The sequence below is a fragment of the Rosa rugosa genome, chromosome 2 (genome assembly GCF_958449725.1).
Source record: "Rosa rugosa chromosome 2, drRosRugo1.1, whole genome shotgun sequence".
Taxonomy (NCBI): domain Eukaryota; kingdom Viridiplantae; phylum Streptophyta; class Magnoliopsida; order Rosales; family Rosaceae; genus Rosa; species Rosa rugosa.
This window is the reverse complement of record NC_084821.1, coordinates 57,888,956-57,903,437: the sequence shown is the minus strand read 5'-3', so window position 1 is coordinate 57,903,437 and position 14,482 is coordinate 57,888,956. Positions and strand designations below refer to the sequence as shown.

The window sequence follows — 14,482 nt, the reverse complement described above, 5'->3', positions numbered from 1 at the left end:
TACTGATTCGAGATATGATGAGGAGACAAAATGCAGGAGAATCATCAATTTTGAACGAGAGAATAATATCACTGAGGTTCTCACTTCTCACACTGAGAGAATTAAACAGATCCAAAATAACCAGCTAAACAACACGCTATATTTACGTAACATAAGATACATAACCTAGTTCCAGAACCATACAAATATTGCTCATGATGAACACACTGATTATTGATTTTTCAACACAAACACTACTGACTAGATCATCTATTAAGGAGAAGCAAGTGCTTGTACACGTCGTCGATCGTCTCTAACTGCTGGCTATTCGCCGGTGCCGGCGACACCCAGGTCGTCTTTATGGGGATCTTTACCCGCACCGAAGACCGGGCCGCCTTCTCCAACAGGGTCCTTCACCTTGTCTTGGAGCTTATCAATCTGAACGCTTCCCTGGTCCTCCCGGGCACGTATGTCAGTCCTGCTTTTGTTCTCTCACTACACCAAAACTGGGCTTTTACGGCCTGCGATGTGCGCCGTAAAAGCCTATTTACGGCGCACAAAAACAGGCTGTAAATGCTCGCGCCGTAAAAGACATATCCCATTTACGGCATGCTTTTGTGAGCCATAAATGTTCATCTATGCACGCCGTAAAAGTGTTCCTACCGATTCTCGGATCTCTAATTTGAAATATAGGTGCGCCGTAAATGCTCAACAAAGCGCGCCGTAAAAGACTTTCTGTGGAACTCATTTACGGCACACATGGTATGCCATAAAAGAATACCTATAGAGTTATTTACGGTCCACATAGCACGCCGTGAAAGACTTTAGGCATAATTCTCAATGTCATTTGTGACACACTCTACACGCCATTATTGGCATTTCTTCTTTGCAAGAAATTTTATATTGCTGCTCATTTGCCAAATATGGCAGTATATTCAATGTAGCTGCTCAACTAACAATAATTCATTTCAAAACCTTTTATAGATTGTCAAAGAGCAAAGGTGAATTAACATATACCCAAGAGTAGAACTTGCGCGAGGAAGAGTTGAGATTTTTGCAATATCTTGAGAACAGGGTGATTAGATGGGAAGAAGAACTCGCGGGAAGGTTTGAGATTTTCGCTTTCAATTTTGGGGCATTGCGAACTGGTGATGAGTTTGCAAAGGGCATGACTTTCTTAGAAGAGAAAACTAAGAGAAGTAAGTAATTTTCGGGAAAGTTGCCAAAAGAGGGAAGAGAAAAGTGAGAGGGAAATCAGATATTTTAGGTTAAATTTCGCGCCTTAAAAAATTATGTTTTTACGGCATGCTTTTTTGCGAGCCATAAATAAGCTTTTCTATAGATGTTTTTACGGCATGCTTATTATGTGTGCCGTAAAAGCATAACACAATTACGGCGTGCTATTTTTGTGAGCCATAAAAGACAAACTGATAAGGTTATTAATGGCATGCATCTTATGCACGCCGTAAAAGAGTACATGACAAATGTTATTTACGGCATGCATCTTATGCACGCCGTAAAAGGGTAACATTTACGGCACAAAAAATTGCACGCCGTAAATTTTGCGCAGTAAAAGCCTTGAATTGTTGTAGTGTCTCCTCCTTCAACTGACTTGTATGTCGTCGCCGTGAATGACTCCGGCGGCTGAGCTCCCTGTGCTCCTGACATAGCTAGCTACGTATTCTGATAACTCTGAGCTGATGATTGAACGTAGTGAATTTTATGACGATATTAACTTTGCTCTGCAATGTTGATGCTGGAGTATTTTGTGGATTTATATAACCTTGAGATTTGGAGGTGGTCAATTATATTGCTTGAGCTGATGAAGCCATGATTCACTGTTTGCAGGACACATGTTCACTACTGAGTTTACGTGTCATAAAGTCCAATACACCAGATGTCTGTAAAAATTCCTGATAACTACGTTTATGTATCACTGTATGTATTTATGTTTCTAAAAAACAAAAAACATGTATTTATGTTTCTAAAAAACAAAAAACATGTATTTATGAGTTGTTCCACAGTATTCTGAGCAAAATATTTTGAATTTTTGATTAAGAGGTAAAATTATTTCATGCATTGGCTAGTTTGAGATTTACGTCTCTATTGAACTAGTTTATATATCTTTATAGCAAATAAGGTTTTTTTTTTTTTTGAATCGAAGTAGGTCAGCCAGTTTTATAATATTCAGCAAGCAGTACCAGAAACGACACACCCCTGAGGGGCCGACAGAAAGAGCCGTCCTTAGGACATACAAAGTACCTATTCTAGAGAAAATAGAACCTTACACTCCCGGGTACACCCACCTTTTAAGGAAGTTCACGCACCTTATTTCTAACAAAACCTAGAAAACTCAGAAGCTCTTTGAATAAAATATTACAACCGAGCATCTAGATTTTGCGACCCATAGGAAATTTAAATATTGCTAGTAGATGAGATCGCAAATTCCTCATCTACCATAATAAAATAAAAAATAAAAATGAAAAAAGCATCCCGAACCTTAGCAAAAATTGAAACCAAAGCCCAAAAAGAGCCTAGACCCAACCATATGCTAAGGACATCCCAAGCAGTGGCTTTTCCCATCACCACACCGTCGCCGCCGCCAGCTGCAGCGCCACCGTCCTTGTTGAATCCCTGCAATGAACCTGCTGCGCAAATCGGGATCCCAAATCCGTCCCCGATCTCGGGAGATCCAATGAGATCTTCACTTGGGAAAACCTTCATTGTCCTCCAAATTCCGCAACTGCAAACTGGTGTCGACCTTGAGAATACGGCCCAGATGGCCCCTGCAAATCTAACATTTGGGAAAACCTTCATTGTCCTCCAAATTCCGTCGCCGGAGATGAAGGCCTCTCCGCCACCATACCAGCAACTCCACACCCAGAAGTGATGCGCACCGACAGCAATACACCCATTGGAGTTGTTTGGCTCTAATTTTGCTGCAGCTGGTCAACAGTCTCTTTTCTGCGCGGGCGTGCCAGCACCGTTCGGGTGCGGTCGTCGGGGGTGTCCCTTGACCTGACTTCTATCAAGCGATTGTAGACGAGGAGAGCACCAACCTCGTCGTGGGATTCTTTGTGCCTCGTGGTGAGGACTTTGCTGAAGTTTCTTCTTGTTAACACAATCGATACTCAATATTGCAGATTGAGCAGAGCGAAATCACCGGGAAATGTTGAGATCTTGCTAAAGCGTGACTTTAGCTTGGCTGGGTTGCTAGGGCGTTACCCTTGCTTGGCTGGTTTTGTAACCGTTGTGGTCGTGGCACTACCGTCGGCTCCCGAGGAGACTAGGACCGAAGCACGTTGACAGAGAGTTTGGTGGCACTGAAAGTCGGCTTCTGAGAAGACTAGGACTAGGAGTGTGATCACCGGTAAGAGAAAGAGAAGGAGAAGAGTTCCTCTTAGAGAGGTTGCTCTAGAGAGAACTTAGATCATCTTAGAGATGTTTTGATGTTGTGTTGTGAATGTGTTTTTTAGAATGAGAGGAGAAGGTGTTTATATAGGGAAGAAAAAGAAGAGTGAAATGATGAGTGGAAGAAAAATAATGAAAGTAGATCTAAGTTCACTTGTAAAATATGGAAAAGATAGAGAAAAGATGAAATGAAAGCAAAGCATGAAGGTGCAGCAACATGGAAGTGGTGATGATCTATTAAAGAGATTGTTGTAGAAAAATATATCCAAGGAAAAAGAGAAAAGCATCTAGCTTTCTTCATGTGGGTAGGAAACATGAACATGTGAATATTGAGCTGGTTTTAGGTCAGTTTCTGCCCCTTTATTCCTTCAATTATTTCTCCAACAAGACTTCATTATATGCCTTCGACTTCTTCATATGAAATGTTCCACTATGAGTGTAGATCATCCTGACAAATTTTCAGATTTTTATTCCATGTGGTTGGGCCGAAAATGCTGCTGGACCTCTTACAGGTCCAGTTTTCCAGTTTTGCTTCTGTAGAAAATTGGGCTGATTGTTTGAAGGCCTTCCACTCAAAAAAAGCTCTTGCACTCTTCATAAGAAATGATCCTTGGGCTGTCTAGAATGGATCTGGAAAGTTTCAGCACATTTCGATTTCATTTGGTTAGTCTGCCACCCCTCCTTCCTTGTCTAGCTCGGTTTTTCCTAGCCGAAGTAGGAAAATATGCTAAAGTTGACTTGTCATACTTCCATAGTAGGCTTTATTTAGCCTCTAAATATATATTTCGAGCTTGTCGACAATATATAGCTTGAGTCACTGATATTGGCTCAATTTCTACAAGACGTGCCTTGTCAGGCCAAAATGCTTATTTTGGGTCCAAACAGGAGTCACCTCCTCGTCCGCCGCCGACCTTATCAAACAAAACAAACAAAACCAGATAATCAACTTCCGATTGTACCTGAGCACCGCCGCCACCTGCACGATCAAAATCACCCAGACCTCCGCCACCCAAGATCGTATCCGGAGGAAGACTCCGGATACCCAGCCACCAACCCATCAATCGCAGCCTCACCAAGTTTCCAAGACCACACCACCCCGCCACCGACTCAGAAATCCGATCCGCAGCCGAATCATCCCTCAGCGCTACCACCGAAAGACCCAGCCCAGCACGACAAACCCTCTCGCCCTGAGACCACCCCGAATCCTCTAGAAATCCCGGCCAGCAGACCGAGAATTCACGAGAAGTCGCCGCTGCATCAAAAACCAATACCTCACCTCCACCAGTCAACCTAGCAAGGCCAAGAAATAGTAGGCCGAAGCCTAAAAGAATCTCCCAAAAGGAGAAGGTACAGGCGACGCTGGCCCCGAGCGGGGCAGCGTTCCCCAACCCTAGCGCTCTGCTAGGTATTTCATTCATCATAATAAATAGCAAATAAGGTTTACTTGATGGATAACTATAATATATAGTAAATTATTATCATATTTATACATAATTATTTTTCCATACTTCAATAAATTTTATATTCTAAACTTTATGGATAACTATAATATATAGTAAATTATTATCATATTTATACATAATTATTTTTCCATACTTCAATAAATTTTATATTCTTCTACATAATCTTTACGACTTGAATCTCTTTTTGAAAAATAAAAATATTAAAACATGCTAACAGTATGTCATAACATAAAAAAACTATGGCCCGACAATATGGTGGTCCAACAATACTGTATTACATTATATCTTCGTATGGTGAAAGCAATAAATACATAAGTATACCTGTATTACATCATATGGTGAAAATGATAAATAAATAAGTATATTGGTCCGAAATATGCGCCCTCTTAAAGTAGCTTAAGGCAAAACTTGCTGGATTCAAGCTAATCCTAGTAAGAATAGGAATTAAATTTTGTATTTAGGAAATAAAACATGAGCATTTTAGATCACAACGTGGTATACACTGCCAAGCCTACTAAGAAACCCAAAAGAGCACCGGCTGTGACTTCAACTTCAGTGTGGCCAATCGTTTCTTTCAATGGAGTAAAACTTCCAGCTCTTTCTAAACCTTCTTCAGCATCAGTTCCTAAGCCAGAAGACATGATCTGCGTCTGAGTGGTTTGACTCATTTCGGTGATTGACTGAGATACTAAAGGGGCATTTGTTGCTTTTGATGAAAAAGACTTTGCAAGGGACTTGAGCCTATCCAACTGTAACGAAGATGATGGTTTAGGTTGAGAATTAAGTCTACCTCTATCTTGGGATGGGATTGTGTTCGCCCTTGTAATTTGAGGCAGTATTTTGTTCAGTACTCTTGCGTGGTTTCCAGCTTCTCTTCTCACCCCCTGAAAAAGTAAGGAACTCCCTTCAGTTTTAGTCCAGAACTTGAGACCTATGAGCAGGTACAAATGTAAAACTTCACATCAAAAGACTGCATATAGGGCAAGTCTAAAGGAAAAGGAACAAAAACAGAGAAGGAAACCCATGAAGTAAAGATGAGCACTAAAGCTAATGAATATTTTCATACTATATTTACTGATCAAACATCAGACATGGACATCCTTATGCAAATAGGTTCCACCGTTATGATTGATGTGATCTGTGGCCAGTTAATCACAATAGGATCAGTAAACTATGGTTTCCTAATAGACCAAAATGAACGTTTCGAAGCCTCCTTATACAGCATTGATGTAAAATCTATTTTGCATATAAAGGTGTAATAGGCCTAGGTTCAGGGCTTTACATATGATATCTCCATAGACAAACCACCAAGTACAAATACTGGCAAGGTGGAGTATGGATTTCAAAAGTACAAAACTGCCCCATCAATCATTGTCAGCAGAATGGCTCTTGGTCAGGTTTAAACTGGGAATGCCAACAGTTAAACATCGTAATAACAAGCAGAAGAAGAGGCTCCAAGAAAGAATAAAGTCCTCTATCATCAGCATCGAATAAGAAGAATGCAATATTTTTACCGGTCTCACAAAAAGATAAAGTCTTTCTTTATTTTGATTGTACTGAAAACTAGTAACTGCATCTGTGATTCCTTAGTACTCTGAAGCATCTGTTTCCTGATGACTAAGATGGAACAGAGAGATACTATGCAGCCCCTCAACTTGCAGAGTATAAATCTACAATCAGCATGCGCTCACATTAATACTTCTAACTAATTGAAACAACCTATTTTGTATCATCATTATTAGACTGTCAGACAGGAAATACTCTAATGTTTTGGTGCCCTTTCTGTCATCTGTCTAAAAGTAAGTTCTGGACTAAACCCCATTAGATAAAAGCTAATTTGCTCGTATATTATTGTAACATCAACTTTATGTTGGTGAGCATTATCAGCAGATATTCCGATATGCTAACATAATAAATGAGTAGAGAGTCACTTTTTCGTTCCTCTTTAATCAGACCTCATGAAACCAACAATTAGATTGCAAATACTTTAGAACCACAAATCCTGTCAAGCAAACAATCCCAAATTTTCAAAACAGTATATTACCATTGAACAAAAATCAAGTTTGGCTAGAATTAAGCTGTTTTCAGTGTCAAATACATCAAATTCAGAACTCATAAACAGTATTTCAGCTCAAATTTTCATTAATCAAAATATGTAGACCTATCAAATTAATAGCATCAACGAGAAAACAGATAAAGAAAGAAAGAGATATGTCAACATTAATACCTGGGCATCATACATCACAATGCCTGCATAAACAACAGTCAAGCCAAATATCGAATCTGACAGCCCCCTGATTCGTAACCAATACAGTCATGAAGCGAATATCAGTTCATTGATTTAATTTTCAACCAAATGCAGGTGCAAACAAATGAGAAATGGTGCATACCTTTCAAGGCCAAGCGTTGTTGCAGTAGCCACCATTGCCTACACATAGAGAAAACAGCAACAAAAGCAATTTTCGGCATGAGTCGATATCCAACTGAGAGTATGAACAATCACTTGATTCTACATTTACATAATTGGATTACAAAATTAAGAATAGCTTACAGAGGAATGCGTGGAAGGGAAGCCTCCGGCCTGAAGGGTTGACTTGAAATCAAACTCTTTGCCATACAGAATTACATTAGTGAAAGGCTTGGACAGCTGCCCAATTACCCCACAAACTCCAGCTGCAACCAAAACCTTTATAAAAACAAACAGATGACCAAGATTTCATTCAGTTACCATACCATCAATACAAGCCAACAACAGTTGAAAATTGCGAATGAAAGCATGAAAATTTAGAGACACCCGGAATTGGTTTTCACCTTGTTATGGGCAAGTTGAGCGAATTCATCTACTAACTGAGCTTTCAGGCAAAAGGGTGTGGATGGTTTTGACTTTCTGAGGCAGAGAGGTTTGTCAAACATGAGATTATGGTGCTTTCCTGAGTGAGTGAGAGCCCAAGAATTGTGAAATGCACCACAGCTGGAAATGCTCCAAAATTGGAGCAACATGGTCTCTCACTCTCTCTCTTTTCCTGCACTCCTTCTACACCGGAGAGACTCACAGTGATAGTCAACCACCAATGACTCTTTCTCTCCGCCCCTGATGGATAAAGATTCATTCTTTTGTAGAGCTTGTAGGACTTACCAACTTTAAAACTAAAATTTTAGGTTTTACCGACTTTAAAACTAAAATTTTCGGTTTCAAAATAGAACTACTAATTACCTACTAAAATTTTTGATATCTAATCATAACTACTAAATTTGGTATTTTGATTTTCGGTATTACTAAATTTACAATAAATATCTTTTATAATAAAAATGAGAACGAACGATAGGTGGATTTTTGAATTGAATAAATTGTCGAAAACTTTGTATTCATCTCCCTTATTTAATTGTAGCTCTCTTCTGCATATATGACTTGTCATGCTCAATAAAACTAATTATATAACAATCTTTTACAAAGTTACTTAAAATACATGTACTATCAATTTAGTAACAACAATCAGTAATAATGTTAATACTATTATGAAAATAATATGTTTATATTTCTTCATATACATGTATATGTATTGAAAACCAAACATATAACTAATATTTTAATAATCGGTAAATTCAGTATTTATCAAAACCAACCAACTTTTTCGATAATTTTTTTTTTTTTTAACAAACCCAAATAGAGCGACTATCATTCATTGAAAGCCAGAAAGGGCCATTACATATCTTCCCTCTACCATCAAGGGGTAGATAAAGAGTTTGTAGTAGTAGCATAGTGATACATAGATTAGGTCCAATCATTTGACGGTTCCATGCTCATAAAGGAAGCCTATAGACTATTAATTACTACATAGTAAATAAGTCGAGTAAACTAGACTCGATGACGCTCATTAAAAAACAACTAGAAGCATAGCTCCCTAACAAAGTAGGGAATTAGTTTAATCAAAAAGACTAAACTAAAAATAGGGCCTAGGTCAAAACCCAACCCAAAACTAATAGCCCAACAGCAGCCCTAACTCAGGCCCAACAAGAATGGCCTAACCCGAGCCCAAAGTCAAATTCCAGCCACACTGGTCGTCGACCGTCGCAACCCAGCGCCAGACTTCGCCCCTGCAATCCAACGCCGGACCTCGCACCACCGATCCAACGCCAGACCTCGCCGCCTCAATCCCACTCCGAACCTCACCACCGCGCTCACGTCAAAGCCCGACTGAGCCACGCTGCTTCGAACCCAGCCTCTCAAGATGCAGCCGATCCAGCACCCCGCCATCATGTCGCCGATCCTCGGTGTGGAGGAGTCTCGACGAAGCCGACCCCCGTTGCACCGCCGCCCACCGTGCTCTAGATTTCGTCTGGTGCTCATCGTCAGACCATCTAGCCAAACCATATCCCACAAGACTTTCAGGCATATAGTGTTCAAACACCCGTCCGGTAGCAACTCATTACCAACGAGCGCCGCCGGACGAGGAGGAAGTCGCAAACCCTTGACCCAAGCCGGCCGAGTTTTTTGGAGCTCACAGAGAGATAGCAAAAACCGAGTCTAGACCGTTGTTACAGATACCAATGCTATTTCTTTTACTTTTTCGATAATTCTTGAGTCTTACCAAACTTGAAATATCAGTTGATATTCGGTCAGTTCAATAATTAATTACTAAACTAAATGACAATTCTATTCTTTTTTTCATTGGGTACTTGGTTCTGCGGTCAAACTGATAAAAAAGTCACACCAGGTAAAAATGTCAAATACCAAAATGCCTACGACGTCGTTTGGTTAGACAAAAGGGTTACAAAAGTTTTAAGCTTTAGTAAAAACCCTAAATCCCCAAATTGGGCAGCAAATTTTGGAGTAATTGCAAATCCCTGGATTCCCAAACCAACTGGAATTCAGCTTTTCCGCAAAAACCCTGAAAAATGGTTCTTCCATGAATATACAGAAACCATGAAACCCCTCCTCCGCCCCATCCACTACTTCATTCCCAAACCCCCATGGCGGCGCCGCTACTCCCACACCCAACCAGACCCATCTCCCACCGCCCATGACCTCCTCACCATCCTCAACAAATCCGACGGCGCTGAATCCCTGATCTCACACCTCTCCAATAACAAGCTCATCTCTCTGATCCAAGAACACCACACAAACCCACAATTGGGCTTTCGCCTCTTCATCTGGGCCACCCAAAGATCCAAGCTTTGCACCCGAATGTGTCGTTCCACAGTGATCGACATGCTCCTGGAGGACGATAATGGTGTTGAACTCTACTGGAGGACTCTGGAGGAGTTCAGAGATTCCGGGATTCGAATCGGGTGTGATGCATTTTCTGTGCTGATCAGAGGGTATGACAAGCTGGGCATTGCCGAGAAGGCGGTGGAGGCTTTTTCAAGGATGAAGGATTTCGATTGTAAGCCTGATGTTTATACTTACAATGCGGTTTTATATGTTTTGGTGAGGAAAGAAGTGTTTTTGTTAGCTTTAGCTGTGTATAACCAAATGTTGAAGTGTAATCTTAGTCCCAGTAGGACTACCTATAGCATTTTGATCAATGGGTTTTGCAAGAGTAGGAAAACCCAGGATGCGATTCAGATGTTTGATGAGATGACACAGAGAGGGATTGCACCCAATACCGTTACTTATACTATTATCATTTCCGGGTTGTGCAAGGCAAAGAGGGCCCATGATGCGCATAGGCTGGTCGATACGATGAAGGAAACTGGGTGTACTCCTGATGTGATTACTTACCATGCTTTGCTTGATGGGTATTGTAAGTTAGGTAGGCTTGACGAAGCTTACGCGCTCGTGAGGTTGTTGCAGAGGGATGGTTATGTTCTTGGAGTGGAGGGATATAGTTCCTTGATTTTGGGTTTGTTTAGAGCTAGGAGGTTTGATGAGGCACATGAGTTGTATGGGAAGTTGATCGATGAGGGGATTAAGCTTGACGTTATCTTGTGTACTATATTGATTAAGGGGCTGGCAGACGCTGGCAGGGTTACGGATGCTCTGAACTTCTTGAGTGAGATGAGTAAGAAAGGTTTGGTTCCAGATGCATACTGTTATAATGCTGTCATCAAAGGGTTCTGCGATTTAGGTCTTTTGGATGAAGCTCGATCTCTCCATCTTGAGATTTCGAAGCAAGATTGCTTCCCTAATGCCTGCACTTACACCATTCTCATTTGTGGTATGTGCAGGAATGGGCTGATAGGGGAAGCAGCACAGATATTCAATGAGATGGAGAAGCTTGGATGTGTTCCTTCTGTTGTAACCTTCAATGCTCTTATTGATGGGCTTTGTAAGGCTTCTAAGCTTGAGGATGCACAGTTGCTGTTTTACAAGATGGAGATAGGAAAAAAACCTTCGTTATTTCTTCGTCTTTCTCAAGGTAGTGATCGGGTTATTGATAGTGCGAGTCTTCAAAAGAAGGTGGAGCAATTGTGCGAGTCAGGATTGATTCTTCAGGCCTATAAACTTCTGATGCAGCTAGCTAGTAGTGGGGTTGCCCCCGACGTCATCACTTACAACACTCTAATCAATGGGTTTTGCAAAAATGGAAACATAGATGGTGCTTTCAAACTCTTCAAGGATATGCAATTGAAAGGGATCGCCCCAGATTCTGTTACATATGGAACACTTATAGATGGACTTCAAAGGGTTGAAAGAGAAGAAGATGCCTTTGTGGTCTTTAATCAAATGGTGAAGAATGGATGCACACCTAGCTCTGAAGTTTACAAATCACTGATGACTTGGTCTTGCAGGAATAGCAAGGTTTCGGTAGCTGTTAGTCTTTGGTTGAAGTACCTGAGCAGCCTTCCTCACAGAGAAGAGGAAGCAATCAAAGCAATAGAGGAAAATTTTAAAGAGGGGCAAATTGAGAAGGCGATCCAAGGCTTACTTGAAATGGATGTAAAGTTTAAAGATTTAGATTTAGGACCATACACTATTTTGCTCATTGGTTTGTGTCAGGTGCAAAGAGTGGGTGAAGCTCTGAGAATGTTTTCTGTACTTCAGGAGTACAAAGTCAATGTCACTCCACCAAGTTGTGTGCACTTGATAAATGGTCTCTGCAAAGAAGGGAATTTGGACCTGGCAATAAATGTTTTCCATTATACTCTGGAGAGGGGTTTCATGTTAATGCCCGAAATATGCAATAAGCTGCTCAAGTGTCTTCTTCGTTCCCGAGACAAAAAGGACCGTGCCTTTGATCTCATTCGTAGGATGAGAAATTTTGGATATGATCTTGATGCTTGTCTTCACCAGACTACAAAGTTACTTCTACAATTTCACTAGACCATGATGGAATTGGTAATTTGTGTCAATACATTTTGTTCATGGCTGACGCTAAGGAGGAGCTACTTTGATCTTATAACCACAAATGGCAACAATTCTTGACCGGTGGTTCGTTCCCAGGCTTGTCTGTTGGTCAAATTATATCTACTCCATTGATTGAATTTTTTGCCCATGAATCTCATGATACACTTCTTCAACAGTTCAATGTGAGATTACTGTCCGGAAATTGTTTTAGAACAGAGAGTTTGTTGCACAATCTGACACCCCCTTCCATCAAACCTTGTCTTTTTCACTGGTGTTGGTGCATAGGAGGGTTGCTGTAGATTTTTCAGATTACCAGAGAAATAAGTAGGAGAGTGCTCCTTATGAAGTGGATGACATGGATCATTTTCTATGCATCCAAATTTTTTGTAATTTACACAGTGAAATCCTTGTAAGAATATCAACTTGAGAAACAGGAAGGTTATCTTTCCCTTCCACTTTGACAAAGAGCTACTCTTCTGACCTCATTATTGCATGGTGCACGGTATCTCAGGAAACGGTTGAAACACAATTTTGATTACTGAAGTATTTTGCTGATTAGCAATGCTGATCTCAGTATATAATTTTCTTTTGCACTGCTCTTGATCTGCTGATGGAACGGCTGAACAATATGCACTGCTCCTGTTGTGACTCCATCACTATCAGCAATTTGCATCCAACAAACTCAGGTAACTCAAATTGTTTCAGACCTAATCTTTACCCTTTTAAGATGTTGGAGGAAACTGGATGGTTTTATACTTTTATTGATTTTTTGTTTCTGTCTTTTAATCTGCTTGAAATATTAAAATTTTTATTCTTATACTAATTCGCACGTTGCTGGATTATGTGGACACTTACATGTGTGGAAAATAAAGATATTGAAGTAATATTCTGTCTTTCCTAATCTCTTTTTTTTTTTTAAATATTAGGCCACCCGTATAGTAGAATTTTTTTTTTTGTTACTGTTACAAGTCCTCGCCATACACAGATATTGAGTTATTGACAATTGTGTGTTGTTCATAGTCCCCTACTGGTCTTCATTGTTGATATTGAGTTCTTGACAATTACTGAAATTCCTCCACTGTTCATAGTCCCCTACCAGTCTTTATTGTTGAATTGAACGATGAATTTCTTCCAAGTCTCCAATTTTTTACTAGAATTAATTTCCCAAAAAATTTGTGATGTTTTCGTGAAATACCACCGGTCATACTACCTTTCAGATGCCTTCATTTCATGTTGTGTATGACTAACCTCCTGTTTTACTTGTGGTATGTAGCTGGCACAATTAAGCTGGACTTGATGAAGGGGATTGGCTCAGAATATAGTTCTTTTTCTTTTTCAGACCAAATTTGGCCATGGCAAAAAAATAGAATGAATTTGCAGGCTGATCAGAAAAGAGCTGAAAGATCAAGAATTTGCAGTGGTGGATCCTATATGTCTCAGATTGGTTCTTTACAGGCATGGTTCTCTTTTGATGCCAAGATTTTGTTGGCCATTTGAGCTTCTTCCCAGGGCAGTAACCATAGCTTCCAAATGGTTGAAAGTTGCATCCAGTTATCCTGTGTCACGCCTTGAAAAGCTACGTTTCCCCTTCAGATATTTTGCATAATATCTATGATGATGGGATGATGCAAGAGCAGCCTGTTGATTACAATAAATACAGGGTGAAAAGAACGTGCTGCAATCACTGAAGTCTTTGTTCAATGGCAGTATCATAGTAAGGAGTATGCAATGTGGGTCGAGTTGCTGGACATTCAAGCGATAGTTCTGGCTTTAAATCCTCGAGGACATTGGCTGTATCGGGATGGAAATGTAAGAAAACCAAGAGCCAGTCAATTTTTGAAGTTCATAGGAAAGTATCGTGCAAACCAAGCCTTAAGAGCAGGGAGGCATGATTTATTGATCAAGATTGGTGTCCTAATAAAATTTCTCAATGCACTCTGTTTTAGAGTCTTTGTAGAAGGGCTCTACAATCATCATTTGTCCTGTATATAAATGACCATTGATTAAAGTCCGTACAACGCGTTTGGCAACCCAACTTCTGCTTGTTCCTTCAATAAATTGATCATGAAATTAACTACTCAAAATTTGTATCCAATTGATGCAAGTAATCTCTGAAGTATTCAATAATTACTACAGTCCACTATAGTTGTTTTGGTTGTTGAGGGTGGTTTAGTTCCCCCCCCCCCCCCCCCCCCCCCCCCCATTCGTATCTTTTTCTTCTTTATAAATTTTAGGGTATTTTTGGTTTCAGCTAAAAAACAAAACAAAATAAAAATGGTAGTGCCCTGCTTCCCTTTCAAACCGAAACGGAATCCTTGCTTAGCATGCATGAGCTGTTATC

General features: G+C 40.2%; 3 protein-coding genes across 5 annotated transcripts; 1 reads left to right on the top strand and 2 right to left on the bottom strand.

The window, feature by feature from the left end:
* Positions 1-212: 212 nt before the first annotated feature.
* On the bottom strand, positions 213-1,647 carry LOC133731581 (uncharacterized). Its single transcript, XM_062158951.1, has 2 exons — positions 1,578-1,647; positions 213-473 (listed from the first exon to the last, which is right to left on the bottom strand). Exons 1-2 carry the CDS (start codon positions 1,645-1,647, stop codon positions 304-306), a joined length of 240 nt encoding a protein of 79 aa, XP_062014935.1. The 3' UTR covers positions 213-303.
* Positions 1,648-5,045: 3,398 nt separating this feature from the next.
* Positions 5,046-7,963, bottom strand: LOC133732478 (uncharacterized). Of its 3 annotated transcripts, XM_062160038.1 has the most exons (6): positions 7,665-7,963; positions 7,405-7,539; positions 7,244-7,281; positions 7,081-7,147; positions 5,644-5,737; positions 5,046-5,478 (listed from the first exon to the last, which is right to left on the bottom strand). In XM_062160038.1, the coding sequence occupies exons 1-6, from the start codon at positions 7,851-7,853 to the stop codon at positions 5,339-5,341; spliced, it is 663 nt and encodes a 220-aa protein (XP_062016022.1). In that variant the 5' UTR covers positions 7,854-7,963; the 3' UTR covers positions 5,046-5,338. The 3 variants fall into 3 exon arrangements, with proteins under 3 accessions (XP_062016022.1, XP_062016021.1, XP_062016023.1); XM_062160037.1 differs by having other exon boundaries at positions 5,046-5,737; XM_062160039.1 differs by lacking the exon at positions 5,046-5,478 and having other exon boundaries at positions 5,649-5,784.
* A 1,710-nt stretch (positions 7,964-9,673) lies between these two features.
* On the top strand, positions 9,674-14,268 carry LOC133728757 (pentatricopeptide repeat-containing protein At1g79540). The gene is made up of 2 exons (XM_062156189.1): positions 9,674-12,827; positions 13,415-14,268. Exon 1 carries the CDS (start codon positions 9,778-9,780, stop codon positions 12,115-12,117), a length of 2,340 nt encoding a protein of 779 aa, XP_062012173.1. The 5' UTR covers positions 9,674-9,777; the 3' UTR covers positions 12,118-12,827; positions 13,415-14,268.
* The last annotated feature ends 214 nt before the right edge of the window (positions 14,269-14,482 follow it).

Excerpts from the sequence above, each read along its gene's own strand:
- LOC133731581 (XM_062158951.1), bottom strand. The coding sequence starts at position 1,647 with ATGTCAGGAGCACAGGGAGCTCAGCCGCCGGAGTCATTCACGGCGACG. Across the intron at positions 474-1,577 it reads ATACAAGTCAGTTGAAGGAG|GAGAGAACAAAAGCAGGACT; the intron begins GAGACACTACAA and ends TTTTGGTGTAGT.
- LOC133732478 (XM_062160037.1), bottom strand. The coding sequence starts at position 7,853 with ATGTTGCTCCAATTTTGGAGCATTTCCAGCTGTGGTGCATTTCACAAT. Across the intron at positions 7,540-7,664 it reads CTCAACTTGCCCATAACAAG|GTTTTGGTTGCAGCTGGAGT; the intron begins GTGAAAACCAAT and ends GTTTTTATAAAG. Across the intron at positions 7,282-7,404 it reads TCCCTTCCACGCATTCCTCT|GCAATGGTGGCTACTGCAAC; the intron begins GTAAGCTATTCT and ends CTCTATGTGTAG.
- LOC133728757 (XM_062156189.1), top strand. The coding sequence starts at position 9,778 with ATGAAACCCCTCCTCCGCCCCATCCACTACTTCATTCCCAAACCCCCA.